This window comes from Elephantulus edwardii, unplaced genomic scaffold (assembly GCF_000299155.1).
Source record: "Elephantulus edwardii isolate Elephantulus edwardi_28Jun2011 unplaced genomic scaffold, EleEdw1.0 scaffold00018, whole genome shotgun sequence".
In the NCBI taxonomy this organism is placed as follows: domain Eukaryota; kingdom Metazoa; phylum Chordata; class Mammalia; order Macroscelidea; family Macroscelididae; genus Elephantulus; species Elephantulus edwardii.
In genome coordinates, this window is record NW_006399768.1 from 26,574,059 (window position 1) to 26,597,022 (window position 22,964).

Genomic DNA, 22,964 nt, shown 5'->3' on the forward strand with positions numbered 1-22,964 from the left:
CTAACACCACCAAATTCAGTAAAAATAAAATGCATAAAATAGCTTGAAAATCTAGTTAAAACTATGAAAAATCAAATCTGTACATAAAATTTACAAAAAGAAAAATTAAAATCATCAAATCTACATAAATACATGGGTCGTGCTAACAAAATAGTAGGACTGATCTTCGTTTTATTATTTCAACAGACGTGTAAATACAAAAAAGACATACAGAAATGGCACAGCCAATTTCAATCTCATCCAATTACAGTAGGTTAGGACACTGGAAATGGCTACATGTCAAGAGGCGCGTGATTCAGTGCAGCCATGCCCATGGTAGCTCACCGAAAAGAAGCGCTTAAGCACTGCTGCAGAGAACAATGCGTAAGATTATTTCAATAATCTCTAGGTTCATCAAAGTCCAGGCACTTTGGGGGGAGTGTGAGCATCAGACCTCGGTGTGCTGTGGATCTAGGGGAGGAATCGTCACCTCTTCAAAGTGGCCGTCATCTCCACTCTCATAGTCACTCATCATCACCTCAGACTCCACTTCACAGCACGCTGAGACATCCGAGCAGGAAGCTGTGGAAGCGTACACAGACATGGGCATGTTTTCTACAGTGGGGGCTTCAAAGTTTCTTTGATACCCTGGACTGTATGGGACATAGGGTTCTCTACAAGTACTATTCTCACTAGTGCCTGCTTTTTGAGGTTCAGACATATCAACAGGATAGAAGTTGGGCAGATACTGATTCAGGTTAAACCTCTGCCGGTTCCTCGCTGAAGATCCCAGGCTACCTGTGGCAGGCATGTCTCTAGGAGGGTGTATGGATTCAAACTGGTCACTGAATTCTGGAGGTAAAGGTGGTAGTTCATCGGGTGCAGGGAAGTCTTCTGGAGGTGGTGGAAAATCACTTTCAATGTCAAAACCTCCAGGGTAATAGTCCGTATCGATGGCATTTGGGTCTGCTGCGTACAGGGGTGTTTGTTCATCGATGACCTCATAGTTGGGAAACTCCTGTATGTCTGGCAGAGGAACACTTGGCATCCAGTCAGATGTATCCCAGTGATACCCTTGGTGAAAAAAAGACAACAGTTGTCAGTGTGCTTTTCCCCAAGCATCTGGTAAAAGTGGTGAGTGAATTCCCCAGAAGCTAGAGATGGCTCCATATTCACACATTCAGGTTAATAGCTTTAGAAACTCTCTGTCTTGGCTTTGAAGACCCCCTTCTACCCTGTTTTAAGGACCTGAATGAACTAGGCTCTATTTCTGAAATATAAACTTGCATTTTTAAGTACACACCTAGCATGCCTGGAAAAAAAAAAGAATTTCAATAGAGTCGTTATGTTCCTATCTAAATTATAGCCCTCATTCTTCATTTCAAAATCTGTGACTTCTCTCTACAAAATATTGGTTCCTTCTTGGGATATTAGTTGGGATAGAAGTTTACTCTTTAAAGCCACTATTTAGTAAAAATATCCACTGTTACTTAATATGTACTTTCAAAATGAAGGTCTAACCAATACAGCTTTAAAAAAGTATGTTGTTGTTGTGTGCGCTCGAGTCAGAAGTGACCCACAGCTGACCCCTTGGGCAGGTTTTCAGAAGCAGTTAGCACAGAAGCACGAGAGGAGACTGCCTCGCCGTCTCCTGCAGAAAAGTTGGTGGATCCAAAGTGCATGCCTTCAGGATCACAGCACAGCTTCTTATCACTAGGCCACCAAAGTTTCCTTTTAAAACTATTAAGTAATCTGTAATATGTTAAAACTCAGAAAATGAATGTCCTTTATAAATTGTAGTAAGTTTGATATTAACAATGTACTATTTTCTTACAAGCCCTACTTAAAGGAACAGGCAATGTTAATAGCATGCTTCTAAATCAAGCACAATACACACAAGTATTTTAAAACATGAATTATTTTTAACAGGTAACAACAGTCAAACTTGTTACTTTTTAAATATTAAGTATTTTTAACTGTGCAAAAGTGGTTTGTGGTATTTTTTTCTCACCAAAAAAGGACAACAAAACACCCTTCCAGGTTGCAGGATGTTTTTATTAAAAAAAAAAAGGGGGGGGGGTTTCAAATCCTTTGACAGAGAGGAAAAATGTTAGGCATGATGTGCTTAGAATGCAGTGCACAAACGATTCTGTACACACACACTGAGGAAATGTATGAAGCAAGTCAGCACGAAGTCGACTCTTTAGCAGTGTCTTATTATTACTCAGTGACTCTCACACAATTGACATGCATATGTCACCTCGTGATTTGCTGGGGTCAGGAGCAGCCAAAGACTCTTTAGGTGGCAGAGTAGGGAAAAAGAAAATATTTATAATTAAAACAAATGAAAGGCTACATAGGCAATAACTGCATAAACCAAAGTAAGCTGTGTACAAAGGCGCAGAGTGCCATGTGCCCTGCCTGTAACCCATCATCTATGACACTCTGTGACAGCTAAGCACTTAGGCTACACAACTAAAATGGGATGATGATATACTACTGGCTGTACCAGGAAATGCAAATACTATTTTATTTTCTTCTCCTTGTTTCTGGCTATTGTGCATTTCTGCAAATACAAATTTTGTTAGGAATCCTTCAAATCTACAGGCTCTGGTAAACCGAACAGTTTGAATTACAGATTCATTTTACTTAGAAACATCATAAAGTAATTTTTTCTAAGCTCCTACAACATCAGGTTATCTATATAACAAATGAAATTCGTCTAAAGCAGCACAAAATATACAGTTTAGAAACATTCCACCCTTTGGGTGCATCTTAAGTTCAGACAAGTTCATAAAAGAGCCTTTAGATGTTTCCTAATAAAAACCAAACCAAACAAAAGACACACACCTCCTCAGCAAACGTCCCTTCAAAAATCATTGCCTTTGAGCTAGAACAAACTAAAGCTGACCCTCTGACAGGCTTTCAGTGGCTATAAATCACACAGGAGCAGCCGGTAGATTTGAATTGGCTGCCACCGGGTTAGCTGTGCGACTCCTTACCCCCGAGGCCACCAAAGCTCTCCTTAAATGCTTTATAGGTTAACTAAAAGCTGAAAATTTAAATCTTGTCTATTTTAAACAGGACGGTTTATATTTTAAACCTTTCTCTGGATAAAACCCTAGCTACAAATTCTTTTTGTCCACTCAACATCTGTAATTATTATTGCTTATTTAGAGCTCTGGTTTTATACAGCAAAGGATAAGTCAGAGAAAGATGATGTACAACCTCTCTCTGCCAGTCATGACCATGTGACTCGGGATGTCCTCCTAGCTAAGCTTCCAATCTGTGGAATGGCATGAAAAACCTTTTGGAGATTTACAAGTTTATAACTGTCAGCTCCTAGCAGTAATTCTTTATATCTGAAAAGTATAGGCACGCTAAGTGAAGTAGTTGATTTTTTGCTTCCAAACAAGCCAGCATTTTCTATGTACATATATAAAAATGATGTTTAATATTCTGGAAAACCCTCAACATAATTACAATATGATTTAATAGTTGGTTTTCTCAGAGGAATCCAAATCTAATGCCACAAAGACTGGACAAAGCAATATTTTGATAGAGTATTCAGCAAATATGTAGCTAAAGGATTTTCTAAAAGTATACTAAAACTACAAAATTCTAACTACTTTTAAAAAGAGAGCCAACAACATTTGTTACTAAAACTCAATAAATTTTCAAAGCTCTGAATTTTAAGTTTATACTTCTCATATTGTCATTATTTATTTTTCTACTAAATATATAGCAACAGAGGAACTTAACTTCTGCATTTTAACCCCATCAACATTTAAAATGTTAGAATGTAATCACACTAAAAATGATCTATTTTCTAAATCTATTTCTTTTCCATTTTCTAAATCTTTCACTTCTATTGTTTCTCTAAATCTATAAATTTATTACTATTTTTATTATTCTACTATCCACATTTCGTATTATTTTCTGAATCACCAAGTAAAAGCACGGTGCTACTTTTCTTAGGGATTTAAGTGTATGGCTCACCAGCAATTTGAAACACTGAATTTTATTCCTGAAGTGTCCTCCTTGGACCAATAACACCAGAATCTACTGAGAACTTGTTAGAAAATTCTCAGGCCCTGGGCCAGACTGCCAGTCTCGACCAGCAGATGGGCTTTTCCCAGAGCTTCACAAGGTCTGGACTGGCACTGCAGTTTAAGATCTATCAGCCTGTGCCACTGGGTAGGAAACTGCTCTAGTTTCAGTGCACTAATGCGCCTTTAGTGCACTAAAGGAGTCATTTACCATTAAGTAATTTTAGGAATAAGTAGTCACTGTCCTAATTTGTCCTAATAGACAAAGCGTCACATGAAACAATTTTCACTCAACCAACAGCAACATATCCATTTCACTTTGCTCTGCCATTTTTCCTCATAATACCTAAGGAAAGGCTAACAGTGAAAAGTCAGAAGTAATTATGAAAACTTTGTCATTAGTCTCATTCCTATCTATATGAAAAGAAATCTCTTTTTAATTACTTTTAATCTTAGCACTGTACCATTTAAACACAATTCTCAAGGCCTGAGGTAAAGCTACTGTCTGTGAAAATTCATTATGAATTGAATATATACATTTACACAAAATGAATGAACAAAAATGCCTCAAAACCACAAATTATTAACATGACAATAGGCAAAAGCACACTGCTTAGTGACATGGTCACTGCAAACAAGCACAAACACAAGCACTTAGGACTATACCTTCTTCATTCACCATGTCAACTACAGTGTTGACAAGGTGTATTACAGTCACTATGGAAGCTTGTAAAAGGGTACAAAAGGAGTAAATTAGGAAAACAGTTAGAAAACAGTGCATTAAATAGGATTTCTTCATATGATTTCTACCCCATGCTTTAAACATTTAAGAGACTGTTTTAACACAACAACATACTACAATTATGCATGATCCGTGCTAACCATATAGTTCTACCTTACAGACTTTCCAAACCAAGTTATATATTTGCTCATTATTAATCAAAAGAATAAAAGGAATAAATGGGGTTTTAAAAAACCATCTAAAGTTTTAAATCATTATGTACTGAGTCATAGCAAAGTAATTTCTATTTTAATATCTCATGAGCAAAAGACATCATAATCAAAAGGTAAAATTCTTGGTTAACTGATTTTCTAGAGGATAAAATTTTAAAGCTATATAATATAGAATTCAAATACAAAAGTGTCTTTGTCCCCCTTTTATTTGGTCCCCATGCCAAGGTTCCTTGCTTTTCTGCAGATGGCCTAGTAGCTGGTAAGTTAGCATAGCCAGCAAAGAAGTGCCAACTCTCAACCTGGCTGTGTTCCACCTAAGTTCTCTGTTTATAAAGGATATTGTTTTACAACATTAATGCACCAAAGCAAATATGTTTGTGTGGTGGGCAGAAAAATGGTCCCCAAAGAAGTCCAGGTCCAAATCCCTGTGAATGTTATCTTAATGGCAACGGGCAGTTAATCAGCTTGAATAAAACAAACAACCTTGAGATGGGGCCATAATACTGAATTATGCAGGTGAGTCTGACCTAATTAATTACATGAGAACTAAAAGGTGAAACCATCAGTGGGCGATGTGATGAGGCAGGTGGGCCAGGGAGAAAACACTGCTGTCTTTGGAAAGTGGAGAAAGGGGCCACAGGTCAAGATACATGGGCAATTCAAATTCAAGAAGCTGGAAACACCAGCACGCCCTCCACTGGGGCTCCTAGAAATAAACACAGCTCTAATACCTTAGTATTGATCAACTGAGACCTGTTTTGGACTTCTCACTTAAAGGAATGGAAGATAAATTTATGTAATTTTAAAACATAAAGTGTGTAAGAATTTGTAAAAGCAGCTTTAGAAAATACAGTGTAACCAGACTCCAAAACAGACTTCCATTTCAGGATAATGACAAAAATAATGACTGAAATACTAAAAAATGATTAAAATACAATCATACTTCAACTTTACCCTTCATGTTGTGCTCTTTGCTGTCTAGCAATAACCGTTGATGATTTATTTTATCATAACCTAGTAACTATTTAGAGATGCTCAGAATGATGTTTCAATGAAAAAAAACTAAGAAATTTAAGTAATACTGACAAAATCCTGACACATTTATGAAGAGAATCTGGGGTCATTTTATGTAATTTAACTGATAACTCTTTTGATAAAATTTTCTTGTGACTGGCTTTAATAAAACAAAATCACATTTCTCCCTGCAGCACTATACTTCGGCACCTGATTGAAATAAGAAATGCAAACAAGTCACGACTATTTTTAGTTCAGAAACGGACTATGTTATGAACTATGTTATTCTAGGTAAAAAACAATCAAATCATTACAGATTATTTCTTCCCACCATTAATCAATGGTAAAATGTTTATTCACACTGTAAAGTTTCTTTATTAATTCTGAGATTCAAAGATTTCCACTTAAAACTCACTGAAATAATCTAAAGTTTGAGAGGGAAGCTGTTTTCTCAAAACTAAACAAAAGTTTAGCTTCTAATTAGTAAAGAGAAAAGTCTGCCTCAAGTATTACACTCTTTAAAGAACTACATGAGATTAAACTGACAACAGTAACTTTGAAAGATTAAGATAGGAACCTCACAGGGCAGGGAGTTCATGCAGATGGGAGGAGGAGGAAGAACTCAGAAAAGGACTAGAATCATGTACAACGGGGAGAATACAATCAGTGTCATTAAATTATAAATGCAGAAACTGTTGGATTTTATGTTGTGCATGTCTATTTCCAATACCAATAGAAGAGGGGAAAATCCTCATTTTATTGCATTATTGAATATTCACCAATTCTCTGTGTGGTAATTTAACAAAGCTGGTTATTAATGTCATTTATCCTAGGGAGATCAGATAAACATATCTTTCAACTTGGCATTGGCATCAATGATCCCACTGTCACACTTTATTAGAAATATAATCAAACTTACTAGCAATCTCTTAAACTGTGCTCTCAGTCAGTATGCTCTGATCCAAATGGGAGCTGATGCCGCAGAGGGGTTGAGGGAGAAGACAAATAAGACCTTGTAATACCATAGGTATTAGAAAGGCGTACTAAAGATGAACATTGCAGACCAACACACTGCTTTAGGGAGGGGGGTAAGTGTATGTGTGTGCGGAAGAGGAGAGGGCGCTGTGCTCCAGAGAGCAAATGAAAAGTCCCAACCCAACATGGCACCATCGAGTCGATCATGACTCAGAGCGACCCCGCTGGGGTTCTCAGGCTGCGAATCTTAACAGAAGGAGACTGCTCATCCTTCTCCTGTGGGATGCTTGGCAGACTGAAAGCAACCAGTTCAAACTGTTTTAACATGCCAATCAAAGCTCCTTCAAGAAAGTGTTCAAACCCTTTCCCAAAACTTCTGTAATACTTACTGTTATGAAAAAAACAAAAGTCAATACCAAGTGAGTCAATCTGAAATTACCCATCAATTAATTAGTTTCTTGTCTATTACTGACAAACTGCTACAATTAAAATTATCTATTCATAAAGAAGAGTTCCAATATATTCCCCGACAGATACTCATGCAGGTGTTTTCGTCCAAATGAAAGATGCTAACTCTAGTGGGACTAAGAGCACCTGACACATCTGCACCATTATAAACAGTGTGAGAAGCATTCCCACCAGCAAGCAAGTAGACAGTGTTCCACTCCCTCCGCAGACTCACCATTGTCATCACAAGACTCGGACTGGAAGGAGCTCAGGGACTGCACTTCAGACAGGCTTTCCCGTGCGCTGTACGGGAGAGAAGGCTTCTCCTCCAGAGGTTTCTTTGAGAGACAGGGATCGAGATCCACCACTTTAGCTAAAGGAAAATGGGACAGACAGTAAGCTCAGTGTGTAGCAAGGACTGTGCTTTGTTGACTGCTGTGTGCTGACACAGAACCAGGGCTAGCAAACAACTGCTGGATCCATGTCATAAGCAGGTGATGGAAGAAAAAGAGAAAGATATCTTTGGCACAAGCACACATGTATATATCCTTGGGACATTGACAGATTCTACATGGACTTGGCCAGTTGATATTTTCATATTAAAATTGTTTCAAAATAGTTATAAACTTTCATATAAAAGCATTAAATATTCTTTAGGCCACAGTATATATATATTCCTCCCTATAATCATATTAAAAACAGAGATGGGGGAGAACCTAGCATTCAAATATCCCCAAAAGCATTTTTAAGACTTACTAAGAAGCCCTAATATGTATAGCTAGCTCAGAGCCTAATTTATCAATACAAAAATGCAATTATCACTATAGAGTCTTAACTGGAAAGAGAGTAAATTTGCTTCTAATTAAAATAACATCATAGTATAAAATTTCAGTCCTGGCCCCAACACACCTGAAATTACTTTTCAAATCTACTAAGTAAATCATCAGCTCTTAAGCCCATTTATCTCTAGCAATCAGAACCAACTGCTTTCGAGTCAAACAGCTGATGGTGAAGCTGTGTGCATCACAGTGCATATTGCTCCACTGGGTTTTCAAAGGCTAGACGTGCAGCAGATCACCAGCCCTTTCTTCTAAGATACCGCTGGATGGACTTAAAAGCCAAACTTGAGGCTAACAGAAGAACAAAACAACTGCTTATAACACTCAAGGACTCTATCTCTTAAAACAACTGCCTTTTCACTCAACCCAAAATAGCTCTCAGAGAGCATGTAATCTTACTATCTCAGTGACACTTTAGCATAGAATAAGATCAAGGAAGTCACTCTTACTGTCATAGTCAAAGTCCCAGCTGGGCTTCTGTATGGAGTCACTGTCAGAAGGAGAGTTGGAAGGAGGCGGGGGAGGCAAGTTTGGAGCAACGCTGCAGACGGCCACTGCTTTCCTATGCCCGTGCACAGACTCGGGGTTAAAAGTGCTGAACTCAGGGTGCTCAGGGATAGCAGATCCTTCAAAGGAATTTCGATCAAGATTGTTTCTAGAGTCACTTGGAATGCTTGGAGTGTAGGAAATCGGGCGGACAGGCACCTGGGGCGGTATATCTGAGTAAATGTTCTTATTTAGCTTTGAATCAAAATATGGTCTTTGCAAGAAAGCTGTATTGGGTCCCATATGTTTATCTTCAGGTTCAGGCTGGTGTTTCTTTTTCTTCCAATTAATCATTTTGCGGCAGACAACAAATATAACCACCAGTAAGAATATTCCTATTATAAAAACAATGACGCCGATCCCTTCGGCCAATCCGATGTTCCATGGAGTGGACACATACTGGTTGGGTGCAGCTTCTTCGCAGTGTTTCCCTCTGAATTCCTGGCTGCAGTTACAATGATAGGAACCGTGCGTGTTCTCGCACAGTGCCCCATTGCGGCAGGGGCTGCCAGCGCACTCGTCAACATCACTCTGACATCTGCCAGGAACAGAGAGCCCAGAATGAAGAGACTGTGGCAACAAAATAAGCACAGGCCAAGCCTAGGAACATTAAGAGACTAGAGAACAACCCCTCCTTAAAAATATAAAACCAAACCCAATCAAAAGTCCCAACTCTCAGAACAGTAACTGCAACACAAAAGCCTTTCTGTGGGGTAACTATCCCATTCAGTCTGGAATGTATGTTTGTGAGACACCTGTCATTTTTCTAGGATTCAACAGAATTAAACTATCAGGATACACAGCACTCTGATGGCCAAACAACTATACAGAAAATTGATGCATATTGATAAAATTGACATTCTAATAGATGATTAAATTTTCAAAGAAATTCAAGTCTGAGAATATGAAATGAGAGAAATTCTTTTCATTTAAAACTGTACCTGCTTGTTTGACAAGCTTCCACAGTTCTCAATGCTTTAACACGTTGCCACACACTTTTTAAACTGATGACCGTGCTTAGAAACACATTTGCCATCATTTGCGGCAACGTGTTAATAGTTGACCTGCATGTCCTCTTTTGCCTTCTCAAGGGCACATTTTTTTATTTTGTTTTTAAATATAAATATTTTATTTTATACTGGTTTACTTACAAAGTTTGTATACATTGCTTTTCACACTGATCTTTCCCACTTCTTTAACCTGTCCCTCCCTCCACTCATCGAAATTATGCGACCCTGTGATTATGCACCTCATCCTCACTCCTGTGCTCCTCAACCCCCCCTAGATCCTCATACATATTTTGCTAGTTATCTTTTTCTACAAAAATGGTCTTAAACAGTATTTGTCCTTATGGGACTAAGTTGGTTCATCAAGTAAGGGCATGTTTTGCACGTTTGCAGAACTATCTGCAACATTTTAACCCCTTCTTTTAATGAAATGTAGCCATTTACCAGTCCCCCATTCTCATCGCCATAAAGATTTACAAAGGAAAAATTTTGCCAAATTACATGAAAAGAGTACTAACTGATTATAAAGTATTCAGTTGATTAGAATTTGTGAACCAAGACAATGCAACTGGCAGACAAAATTTAGGACTTTGAGAACTGCTACAGCAAAATCTTATGTACATCCTGCAAGCAGATCATAAGAAAATCCTTCAATTAAGACTAACAGTGAAGTCTTACATAAAGGTTCAGCACTAAGTATTTGCAAATAATATGCCCTGAATATGGTGTTGGGTGGCTTGGATCTTTGCTATTTTGTGTTTTATTTTGTTGTTTGTTTTTGTTTTTTTTTTCTTTTTTAAACTAAATTGTTAAAAAAGTCCAAACAAATTGGGATCTGGAAAATCTCTTGTCCTTCTCTTTTCAGTCTTTAAAAGGCCTTATTTCTTCACTTGGGAAATAATGGTTTCTCAGAATTATAATTAAGAATTATAAAAATTATGAGAGTGAAAAAAGGTCAGCAGATGCTACATAAATGCAGTATAAGTCTGTCAAGAGCATCATTATTATCAGTCTCCAGGACAGATGGGGACAGCTCATACACTTGTGCTCTAAGAGAGGGTTATCTGCCGGCCCCTCTCATTCCACAAATTTACTACCTTAAGAATTCACTGCATTTTTGTTTGTTTATAATGACTAAGTATAGAAACAAGGCGTTTTTTTTTATATACCTATATTCACTTTTTCACAATTTTTTTAAAAAAAATTTAAAGTAAAAAGATAAATTATGCAAAGATCAAATCAATATGTAGACAAATTGTGGAGTTGAAATTAACAGAGTGTTTGCAATCACTACTCAGTATGACCCAAAAGCAGTGCCTCTCTGCCTTCTAGAGTCCACCAACAGCTCCAAGGACAAACATGGGCAATCTTTTCTGGTGTAATTTATAGCTCTGGAAATCCAGTGGGAGGTCAGCTATGAGTTAGTTCTGACTTGGCACTAATGAGAGAGATAGGACACTAAAGAAAGGTACAAAAAGAAATCTTTAAATGAATCACTTACCTTTCTCCTCTAAAACCTGATTCACACTGACAAACAGCGCCATCCAAACTGTCAAAACATGTCCCACCATTTTTACAAGGCTCATCTTTGCAATAGGGACTAAGCTGACACCTGAAGGAATAATATGAATAAATACAGCAAAACAGAAATGCATTTACAAATGAAGCTAAACATTTTACATATTTGCAAATTTTTAAAAGAAATTAATGATGAAAATTAGCAGCACCTACCTCTGGCCAGTATATAAACCCCTGCACTGGCACACGAAGTCTCCGTTGTCTACAAGGCACGTACCACCATAAAGGCAAGGGTTGGACGAACAGGGATTGACGCTCACCTCACAATACGTTCCTATGTATAAAGCACTGCATTTGCAATAATAACCTAAGTTAACAGAAAAGGAACAGAAAGATTTTATCATTTATTAACTCAAATACCAATCTTACATGTTTCAGCAAAGGTTTACTTCTCCAAGACTTAGAAAAGCCAGTAAAATTGCCATTTCCCCTGGGTAAAATGTTCTATTAACAAACCTTCCAGCACTTGATATAATTAAATGAGAAAACCAAAGAAGGGGGGGATAATAATAGATGGTAGTTAGTAAAAAATTACAATAATTATTGGATGATATTTAGAGAACAGGCAAAAAAAAAATTAGAAGGTAAAGGTACTTTATCAACAATCTGCGTTATGCAGATGACACAACCCTGCTTGCTGAAACTGAAGAGGACCTGAAGCACCTGCTGCAGTGGGTCAAGGACTGCAGCCCACAATATGGATTGAGGCTCAATGTCAAGGAGACAAAGATTCTCACCACTGGACCAACTGGCAGCATCAGGACGGATGGTGAAGAGATTGAGATTGTTCACAGCTTTAGTTTGCTTGGCTCCACAGTCAACAGTCTTGGCACCAGCACCCAGGAAATTAAAAGGCGCATTGCAATGGGAAAGTCTGCTGTTAGGGATCTCTCCAAAGTACTGAAGAGCAATGGTGTCTCTCTGGAGACTAAGATGCGTCTGATACAGGCCATGGTCTTTGTAATCACTTGTTATGCATCAGAGAGTTGGACAATGACCAAGGAGGATAGAAGGAGAATTGATGCCTTTGAGCTGTGGTGCTGGAGAAGAGTATTGAGAATACCATGGTCTGCTAGGAAAACAAACAGATTTGTCCTGGAAAGGGTTAAACTGGGTGGCTCCTTGCACGAAAGGATGCTGAGGCTCCGTCTAACATACTTTGGACATGTTGTGAGGAGAGACCGGTCCTTAGAGAGGGACATCATGCTTGGGAGGGTGGAGGGACAGCGCAGGAGGGGAAGGCCCTCTATTAGGTGGACTGATTCAGTGACTGGGATAATTGGGATGGGAGTGTCAGAGACAGTGCAATTGGCACAGGACAGAGCAGAGTTTAGGGCTGCTGTACATAGAGGGTCGCTATGAGTCGCAAGTGACTCGACGGCACATAACAACAACATGTTGATAAACAACGCATACTACTTAAAACCACTGGGACTCAATTTATTTGTAGCTTATTAAACTATTTAAGGATTAAATGAGTGTGAAAGCACTTTAAAGACTTTAAATTATCACTCAAATTTTAGAAGAGTGATCATAAATTTGGCCAAGATTGTACAATACTGTATGCCCCTATTTTTTTGAAGGCTATGACAGATAGTGGGGAAACCACTGGAAGTATTCACCCACAGATTCCCAATTATCTACCTTTAGAGGATCTGGTAAGACTGCATGTCCCTGACTGATTAGGGTTGGTCATGGGCTTTAGTCCAAGAACTTGTGTCCCCTTGGACGAGGGACTTTAAGGTCCAGTACATGGTTCACCACATTCCAAGTCACCCACCACAGTGACCATCACAGCCCATTTCAAGACAACTTTCTCAACCTCATCCCCTAGTGACATAGTGAAGAGTGCCTCCCTGTTACCTTTCATGAGGTACAATGTAATATGAGCACAAATGCTAGTCATGTTCCATCACTGAGATTTCTGGAGCATTTCTGTGGGGTAACTTAGCTTAGTTTAACTAAAATAAAATGTACTTTTCTACATGCATTAATATAGAAGACACTTTTTCAAAGAAAGCAGATAAAATAAACAACTAACCCAACACTAAAGGCCTTCTAGCATCCTGTGTTCTATATAGCGCCATGCCAGCCAACACCCTAGCCACCTCTCTGAGATATCGGTGCTATGAGCTAGCAAATAAGAAAAATGAAGCACTATAAATCTGAAATGCCTTTGGGCTATTGACTTTGGAAAAACACTCCAGACGGTACAATCATTAAGCGTTCAGCTGCTAACTGACCGGCAGTGGTTAGAACCCACCAGTGAACTCAGCAGGGGAAGAAGACCTAGCGATCTGCTCCAGTCAAGATTACAGACTAGCAAACACTGTGGGGCAGTCCTGCTCAATTAAGTAGGTCACTAAGATACACAACAAGAGCACGTATGGAATTCCAGGACAGTTCAGAGTGCGCTGTGGTTTGCTTGCCTGTCGCCAGTGAAATACAATGAGAAACGGACAGAAATACATTCTCTTCAAGTGCCCAAGTGTGACTGTGGACACTCATCTGTCAGCAGTTGTTCTCTCCAGCCTTGTGAACCAATTCTAATGCCAATCTACTCTCATAATATAGAATATTAAATTTTAACACTCACTGTAGTAGACTACTATTAATTTTTTTTCTAAAACATTTTTTTAGTGACTTCCCCAAAGTGTACTGATTGAAAGCTAATATTATGAAACCTACCTCCAGTAGGTGATAGATTACAAATGCCTCCATTCTGACAAGGGTTGCTCGAGCAGTCTTCTGTAGCTGTTAGTAAGCACCCAGGAGATACATCTACTGATTCTTCAATATGTGCATAGCTTCTTGGTTTGTTATTTAAAGGTAATTCTTGTCCATTCAAATAAATGGAGTCCATACAACCTTTGAAACCACTGCCAACTTGGGGGCTTCTTCCATGCCTTGCGCCTTGCTGACGGATGTGGCCACCAAAAAACACATGGTTGTCTAGGTTGAGGGTTTTAAGAGTCCCTGGGGCTGTGCCAGACGCAGTGTGGACTTGATCGAGAACCAACCTAGCATAGTTTCCGTTCACTTCCAGAGACACTGCATGCCACTGCCCATCATTGATCTGAATGCTCTGAACAGAGACAATGCCAGGGCCACTTCCACAGTCAAATTTGTATTGTAGTCTTCCATTATGAATCTATGTTAAAAAAGAAAAAAATTATCATTCACATTACTCTCTCATACGACTGCATCTTCAAATCACCGTTTCTAGCCAAAACTTAGAGGGAAGGAATATTTGCCAAATTAAAACAGGAAGGCCATCTTACATTTAAGTAGTATGTGCACAGTCTAACAATAATAAGCGTGGATCCTGAAGGAGTATCAAGTTCAAATGCAAATTAAGCATGCAGAAAGCATCAGAGAAATGACTAATAATTGGTAACTGAAAAGGTTTTTTTAAAAAAGAGCTTCAGATAATTTATAAAATCAAACTAAATCACGTTTTTCATAAAACAGTGGGCGAAACCTTAAAACATTTTAAGAATTCTCTATAACATTAGTAAGATCTTAAATCACCAAGTTTGAAAGCTAAAATTCAATGTGAATATAAAAAATGTGTGAAACTCACATGCACATTTGAACTTCTTTAAAAAAAACACACACTACACTTTCCACAATACCTAAAACTTGTTTAAGTATCAGTAATTATGGAATTCAATCATTTTGCTTACTTCATTATTTAAAACAAAACGCAAGACAGGCGGAACATGAAAAGAAATATATCTTTTCATCATTCCAAAATTTTCTACAACGTGAGGTACAAAATGCACGAACACACACCTCTAAGATACTATAGTCTGTCCCGCGAGCATACATTACAACTGCATGAGTAGAGTACGTTCTGAGTCTCATTGTCAATTTCATTTCTAATTTGTTTTCATTTTCCATTAAACGGTATTTTACAAAGCTGTTTCCACTAAATGTTACAGATGAACTCCCTGTAAATAACAAGAGAAAAAGAAATCAGAAGGAAGTTAAAATGTATCTTTAAAATTACGGTTCTATTCTATATTTACCCCAATTTTTATGGAAGAGTAAAACATTATACAATTAAATGTCTATCTACTTAAAAATATAAAATAATTGGTATCCCATTTGGAAAAGAGTAAACAAGGTTTGAGAATCATAAAGCAAAAAAACCTCTACTGGATGGCTCAAATAGAAGTATGTTCAATAGATTCATTAGAATACAATTTAGAAAAACCTATGTATGTGTCTAAGTTGTTTGTGAAACCTATTCAAGCAAGACAGAAAACAACTTCCTCCCGAAGAAAAGAATAATAACATTCTCCAAAGATGGAAATTATGTATAATTACACAGGTGTTAAATAAACATTAGGTTTCAAAGTGAAAAAAGATAGTATTAAACTATAAATATGAAGATTAATAGTGCACAGACATGGCAAGCAATAATGGAAATAATATTCAGAATATACAAAGAGTTCCATACTTTGGTAATAAGGAAAAGAAATCCCACATAACTCAGATAAGCAAAGAGTATCAATAGGCAAGTCAGAGAAGAGAAACTGCCAATAAGCAACTTACAAATGGAAAGATAACTCGCACTAGTAGTCACAATAGTACTTATTAAAATAGTCATTACTTATCATTTCATATCATTCACTGGGGGAATTAATTTCTTTCAATAAAAAACTTGTAACATTGTAAAAGAGAATGGGTGAGTCAAATATCTTCATGCATGAATGGAAGAAACATAAATTAGTATGGCTTTGGGGAAATATTATATTAAAAAATGAAATGCAGTTAATTTTGTCAGAGTAAATACTAACATTAGACTGCATTGTACAGACAGGAATTGAAGTTTTTTTAATAAGAAATGTTATACCCATAAGAAGGTTGAACAAAAGACGGTACAATGCGAGATAACACAGCACTACTATTAACAAACAAACAAATAGGTTTTCATGTACTGACTTGGAAAGATCCCATGACAAATCAGAGAATAGGTGTGTGTGGGTGGGGGGAGTGTGAGGAATATAGGGCTACTCTAGAGGGTGGGAGGACATCAGGTAGAAGTTCAGATGAAAGAAGATCACATTTTAGTTTAAGAGTCCTAAAAAGGAACTAAACCTTAAAATACATGATTAGGTTTAAATGACCACTGTAGCCTAGTGGCAAGAAGCTGTGATGCAATCCTGAAGGCATGCAGTTTGAATCCACCAGCTGCTCCATGGGAGGATGGGCCATCTCCTCCCGTGCAATTAAACTCTGAAATTAAACTATAAATATGAAACCCCCCTGGAAGGTCAGCTTTAAAGTTGGTTCCAACTTGATAGTACACAACAACATATAAAAAAGAAGAATGCAAGTGAACCTAACTCAGGAACATGTTGTCATACAAAAGGAAAGGAAATGACTATTACTTTTTATTCCTCTTTGTCTTGTTGACGATTGCTGTTGAGTCGAGCAAGACCCACAGCGACTCCATGAACAAAATGTCTGAAGCTGTTCTATAACTACTGTCATTTATCAAAGTGCATGGAGTTTGATTTGTCTTAGTAAATACTATTTGTAATGCTTTTAAACTTTATTGATAATTTCAAGAAACACTGAAAAAAGGCAAACATACACTTGTACATCAGTTCACTACAGCACTATTGACATCAATCAGTAGGTAAAAACAGCCTAAATGTCCCTTGTCATTTAAATGGGTAAATAAAATGTGGTAGATACATACAGTGTAATCTCAACAAAAAATTTATAGAGGCATAAAATCCTGAAACTTTCTAACATGATGAAACTTGAAAACACTCAGTATCATAAGAACAAGCACTGCACATTCCCAACTAAAGAAATATCCCAAAAACACATGTTTATAAAGAGGACTCTAGGTATATAAACTCTAAAAGTATAAACAGACTCTAGGTTTGTCCTGGAGAGGGTGAAACCAGGCTGCTCCTTGGAGGCAAGGATTTTGAAACTCTGACATACTTTGTGCATGTAACAAAGAGGAATCAGTCCTTGGAGAAGGACATCATGCTTGGAAGGGTGGAGGGACAGACGGCACAAGAGAGGAAGACCGTGACTAAGATGGACTGACTCAGTGACTGGGCTAACAGGGTTAGGTGTGTCTGAGACAATGCCAATTGGCTTAGGACAGAGCTGGGTTCAGAGCTGTTGTACACAGGGTCGCTATAAGTTGCAAGCAACTCAGCAGCACATAACAACAGCAACGAAATAAAGATCAGAGTTGAGTTTATCGCTAAAATTGGCTATAGATTTGGGTGAGATGTGGAAAAGAGAAACACTTAATGCTTAGGGAATGTTTGCTGTTGTTGTTATGTGCCATCGAGTCGCTTGCGACTCATAGCAACCCTATGTACAACAGCCCTAAACCCTGCTCTATCCTGTGCCAATCTCATTGCCTCTGACACACCCATCCCGATTACCCCACTCACTGAATCAATCCACCTCATAGAGGGTCTTCCCCTCCTGCGCTGTCCCTCCACCCTCCCAAGCATGATGTCCCTCTCCAAGGATCTGTCCCTCCTTACAACATGTCCGCCTGCTAAAGGTGATGACAAAAGTTGGAAACAGATTCTGATTTGTAGAATGATATAAACACAATAGTGTCAATGACTTGTACAACTGAAGAATACTGCAATGACACTAGTTTGCCACACATTGTATTCACCCCACACCCACTGTCACACTCGGAGTAGATGAGGGGAAGAGAAACACTGAAGATAATTTCTCAATATAAAGTATGTTTACTAATAAATGCTCACCTGGACATTGACCAAACCTGCCACCAGGACACACACAGGTGTATTTCTCTTCTCTAAGGTCAGTGATACATTCTGATCCCTCAGGGCATGGACTGTCTTCACATCCAGGGTGAACAACTGGGCATTTTCCATCTTAGTTCAAATAAAAGAGGAGGAGAAAGCTCATTACATGCAAATTCAACAAAATGATCTTTAATGTGTAGCCTTCAAAGACCACACATGACAATCTCCAACAGCCATTTTCACGGCTCCTATTACCTTTGCAGAGACACACAGCTGTCCTCCGGTGACGGGGAGTTACAAAGCTCAGTCTAGCTGTGCTATGAGTGGACATGACATGTTCATCCACAGACACCTTTTCATCACAGAATTTCCACGGGCAATCGAGCCCTGCACAGAGCTTCTGGAACACATTCAATATCCGAACACCAATGATTTCTTCAATATCAGTGACAGAGGAATTAATCTTGTGCAGAAGAGTTATTGTTGAAACCTGGACACTAGCTGATTTCTCTACAAAAAGTAAGACATCCAGATGTGACTGAGGCTCGGAAGGCTGCAAGCTAACAATGTGTATGTCATTCCTCCTCACACCCAAGACGTTCCGCAAAGCTCGCTGGAAGTTGCGCCAGTAGTCACCAACAAATTCTTCTGGAGTAAGATTGGCAAAGCGGATGGCAATGGTGTGGTTCAACATCTCCTGTGTTACTTGTCTGATATGCACCGTGATGTCAGCCACAGTTGTAAATTTTCCATCTGTTACACTGACATTGAGAAGGTACTGCCCTATATCTAGTTTTTTGTGTGCAATCAGCTTGCCACCAGTGCTGGAAACAGAGAACAAGCTATCCATTTGGGGATCAAGACTGTAGGTTAAAGTGTCATATACATCTTGGTCTGTTGCATGGATCTTCCCAATGACACCACCTGCATATTCCTCTCCAAAAGCAGTGATAAAAATTTCCAGTGGCAAAATGGCAGGAGGATAGATGCTTTCCTCAATGACTCTAATGTCAATATATGTCAAAGATGACAACTGAGGTTTTCCATTATCGGCCACCTGAGAGAAAAGGAAAATAATGAGTCATGTCATTATTCATAACATCTGAAAAAGTATGTATACTGTTCAAGCTCTGAGAAGTTATTAAGTATTTTTCTACAAAAAAGCAGCATATCAAGGAAAAGCAAAAATACTTTATTCATACTAAAGTTTGACTTTAGAGAGTGATAAAGCACTCTGCAAGTGCAGCAGAATATAATGAAGGTACAGCAAAAATTAAAAAACAAAAAAAAAAAACACCATACATACATATACATATATATTTCTCTAATCCTGCCCCCCATGAATTGAATGCTACTCAAATCCAAGACTGCAATCAATTAAGAATGGCAGCAACTGGAAGAAAAAGTAAGATTTTTAAAAACTGTTCTTTCCTATTCATGAGTCTATCATAAAATCAGAAAGCTAAGACTTTAATACCTTAACATGTAATAAGTAATGATCTTTCACTTTTCTCTTTATGGCAGTTGAAGTTAGGAGGACCCCGTGCTGGTTGACTTCAAATGTGTGGTCATCATTTCCACTCACAATAGTAAAGAAGAAAGGCGGGCCATTGTGAGAAGAATCCCGATCTGTTACCACGAGCTGTAGCACACTGAAACCCACAGGCTTGTTTTCCTAAATAAATAAAGGAAACACAGACACATACACAGCTTTCTGCAAATATGAATCTATATGAGACACATTTGTTTTCTACTATATGAAAAATACAAGGTCAAAGCTTTATCATAATACTCCATTTGAGAGGAACAGAGAGAGGAGAAGGTGGGTAAAAAAGTGAAGGAGAAGAGAGGAAAAGAAGCACACGGGAAGTGGGGTGGGAATGAGGACAAGTGGAGGAGGACCAAGGTAGGAAGGCACATGGCGAGGAGGAGGAGGAGACAGCAAAGAGAAGCAGCAGCAGGAGACAATAAGAAATACTTTCTAATCTTGGAAGAAGATGACAAATCTTAAAAACAAAAGTACAAAAAAAGGAGACGAGAACATGGTTGCATTTTGAAAATGCTCATCTTTATCAGTGGATAAATCTCTAATTTTCATTTTCTCTGGAACAAATAAACTTTGGACAAGAAAGGAATTTTAAAAATCGAAAAACAACAACAAACAATGGGCCCTGCAGCCAAAGAAGAAAGTCACATCAAAAGAAAAGTGTTCAACAAACCCTTCGGCACGGCAAGATTACCTGGATGATCACACTGTAGTTTCCTTTAGAGAAGACGGGAGGATTGTCATTGACATCAGACACATCGATGTTCACAGTGGTGGTGTTGACTCTGGGTGGACTGCCATTGTCAGATGCTTGAACGGTGAGAGTATATCCTGAAATCTTTGTAGAGGAAAAGAAAGAGAAAAAATATATATATATTTTTTTTTCCCGCAAGGTCAAAGAACAGCTGAAATCTAAAGAATATTCTTGACAATCTAGAAAGGCAGATCAAAAACAGTGGCAGCATTTGTTGTATGCTGCCTCTAGGTAGTTCTCTAACCTACAAACAAGTACACTGCAGGCAACTTCTTCACAAAGTGAATGCAATTTTCTCAATACCTATCAAAAAGATTTTGTTAAAATATCCTAACATCAAAAACGTATACTTCTATTAGTGGAAACAGAGCAAAATATACAAATAAGCATAAAAAATATTCATCAAAAGTGTTGCTGCTCTAGTAACAACAGGGAACGCCAAAACTTATTCTTCACTGGAAATAACACATTAAGCTGTTTCTAATTCCTAAGTGTTTATTTTCAATACCTCAGGACATTCCATATCACTCTACTCCATCAAGTTTACACTTAAGAGTAAATGCAACTGTTTAATCCCTCAAAAGTATCCCTTCATAATATTCTTCACCTGAGTCAAGAGAGGTAGCTACTTTTCTAAGCCTGTTCTGTAGAACATTAGTCAAGCAAAGAGCCCAATAAAATTAAGTTCAGAAGGCAAATTAGTCTGATACAACACAGGTTATCTCTTCTGCTACCTTCCAAGAGATATATTAGCATATTGAAGAGTAATTTTTTTAGTGAAAAAGTCTAAAGGCAATGCAGAAATTTTTGACATAATAAGCCACTGCCCTATACTATTGGAAAATCTCTAATATCAGAAAACAAATTAAAGAATTGAGTTAAATGTGGTATTTCATCATCATCTCTTCAAATCCCTCTACTCTAGATTTACCAATCATTCTTCTGAAATGGCATTATTATAAGCAATGCCGTTCTAACTCCTAGAATTATCCCTGCCAGCATCCCTTCCACTTAAGTGTCTCTGACGCTTCAGCCACCGGCATCTCTCTCTGTATTTTACCTGTCTATCTGAGGTGGCTCTTGCTCTGTTTTCCTTCCTGTCTCTAAGAGTTATTGAGTGGATGGCTGAGAAGATAGGCAGCTCTGAGGGAGGGAGTCGGGGATGGAATGATGACCGGACAGGTATATGCTGAGCTTGGTTTACACTTCTTTGTTTCCTCACACTTATCTCAATCTCATAGAGATCACTTATGCTCCAGGAGCATGTCACATTATCTACATTGCCAGCTCTGAAGCCTCTAAGCTCCAAAATAAAATCTCCATACATTGCCTAAACAAATATGCCATTTTCCTCTAGAAGTCAGTATAAACAAAAGCCACATTCTTCAACGCTTCCAGCATTTGTCTCTCTAGTAGTGATGCTCTGTTATAGCAAGGGGGGTGGGGGAGCAAACAAAAAACCTCAAACCAAACAAACAAACAAAAAAAACCACCTCAAACCAAATCACAGGATTACACTGCTTTCTATACAGGGCCAAACATAAGTCATATAAATTCTCATTTTTCCTTTGCAAAGTTTCTGTGCTCGTCACCCCCCGCCCCAATTCTTACTGCTACTTTCTCAGTTCAAGCTATTGTTGCTACTGACTCTCTCACTTTTTACACTTATATCTACTGTAGGCTGATCTTCCAAAAATGGCCCATTCGTAATAACGTCACATTTTGGCTCACAGACAACTAATTTTTCAATGCTTGCAGCATCAAGTTTGACCTTATGACCCTGGTATTTATTGTGGCTTGTAACTATCCCTAATACACCATTCTATCTTCTTATCTATCCCTCACCATTCCCTTCTACGATTAGTGAAATGCAACCTGACAGTGAAACTTCTCTAAATATATACCATGATGCCCTATTTCCATGCCTTCAGTCATACAATTACTCACAGGCAATGCTCTCCTCTCCAGGAGTCAGAAAGCAGGTTCAATCCCGCGGTATGTTCTTCCAAATCCATGCTATCATCTAAAACCTAGCTTCTACTTACAAGAAATGTAAGAACACTGGAGCCAACAGTACCGTCTTCCTTCCCTGAACCTACAACCTTTCTCATCCATACTTCATATTAGTGTGATATACACTCTATGTTCTTAAGATCTTCACTATATAATTGCTTTCAGATATTTACATCTCCCTTGGTTCTTTGAGAATTGCTTCTATTTCCCTACTATGCCCAGCAAAAACATTCACAGAAGAGACTCTCTTTATTGATTCTACACTTTGTAGACTATTACAACCAAACTTTTTCACTTACCGTTTCTCGGTCTAGAAGCTTGGTCACTTTCACCTCGCCCTTGACAGGGTCTATTGTAAATGGACTTCCTTGATTGCCGTCTATAATTGAATAGTGAATATGGCTGTTGGAAGGTCCATCCGCATCATCAGCCATAACCTAGAATGGATTAAGCTTCTGTTTAGGAAACCATTAAGGCAAAACTACAAGTCTGTTAA

The 22,964-nt window shown here is 38.2% G+C and overlaps 1 protein-coding gene across 1 annotated transcript in view; it reads right to left on the reverse strand.

Annotated features, from left to right (window-relative positions):
• Window positions 1-427: 427 nt before the first annotated feature.
• Window positions 428-22,964, reverse strand: part of FAT1 (FAT atypical cadherin 1) — a 137,731-nt gene continuing 115,194 nt past the window's right edge. The window contains exons 15-26 of the mRNA XM_006882264.1: window positions 22,768-22,905; window positions 20,396-20,539; window positions 19,633-19,830; window positions 18,411-19,212; window positions 18,153-18,284; window positions 15,184-15,341; window positions 14,077-14,539; window positions 11,542-11,695; window positions 11,312-11,422; window positions 8,707-9,341; window positions 7,654-7,791; window positions 428-1,053 (exon numbers count right to left, since the gene is read on the reverse strand). Of these exons, the coding sequence (XP_006882326.1) occupies window positions 428-1,053; window positions 7,654-7,791; window positions 8,707-9,341; window positions 11,312-11,422; window positions 11,542-11,695; window positions 14,077-14,539; window positions 15,184-15,341; window positions 18,153-18,284; window positions 18,411-19,212; window positions 19,633-19,830; window positions 20,396-20,539; window positions 22,768-22,905 (3,699 nt within the window). The remainder of the gene's footprint in view (window positions 1,054-7,653; window positions 7,792-8,706; window positions 9,342-11,311; window positions 11,423-11,541; window positions 11,696-14,076; window positions 14,540-15,183; window positions 15,342-18,152; window positions 18,285-18,410; window positions 19,213-19,632; window positions 19,831-20,395; window positions 20,540-22,767; window positions 22,906-22,964) is intronic.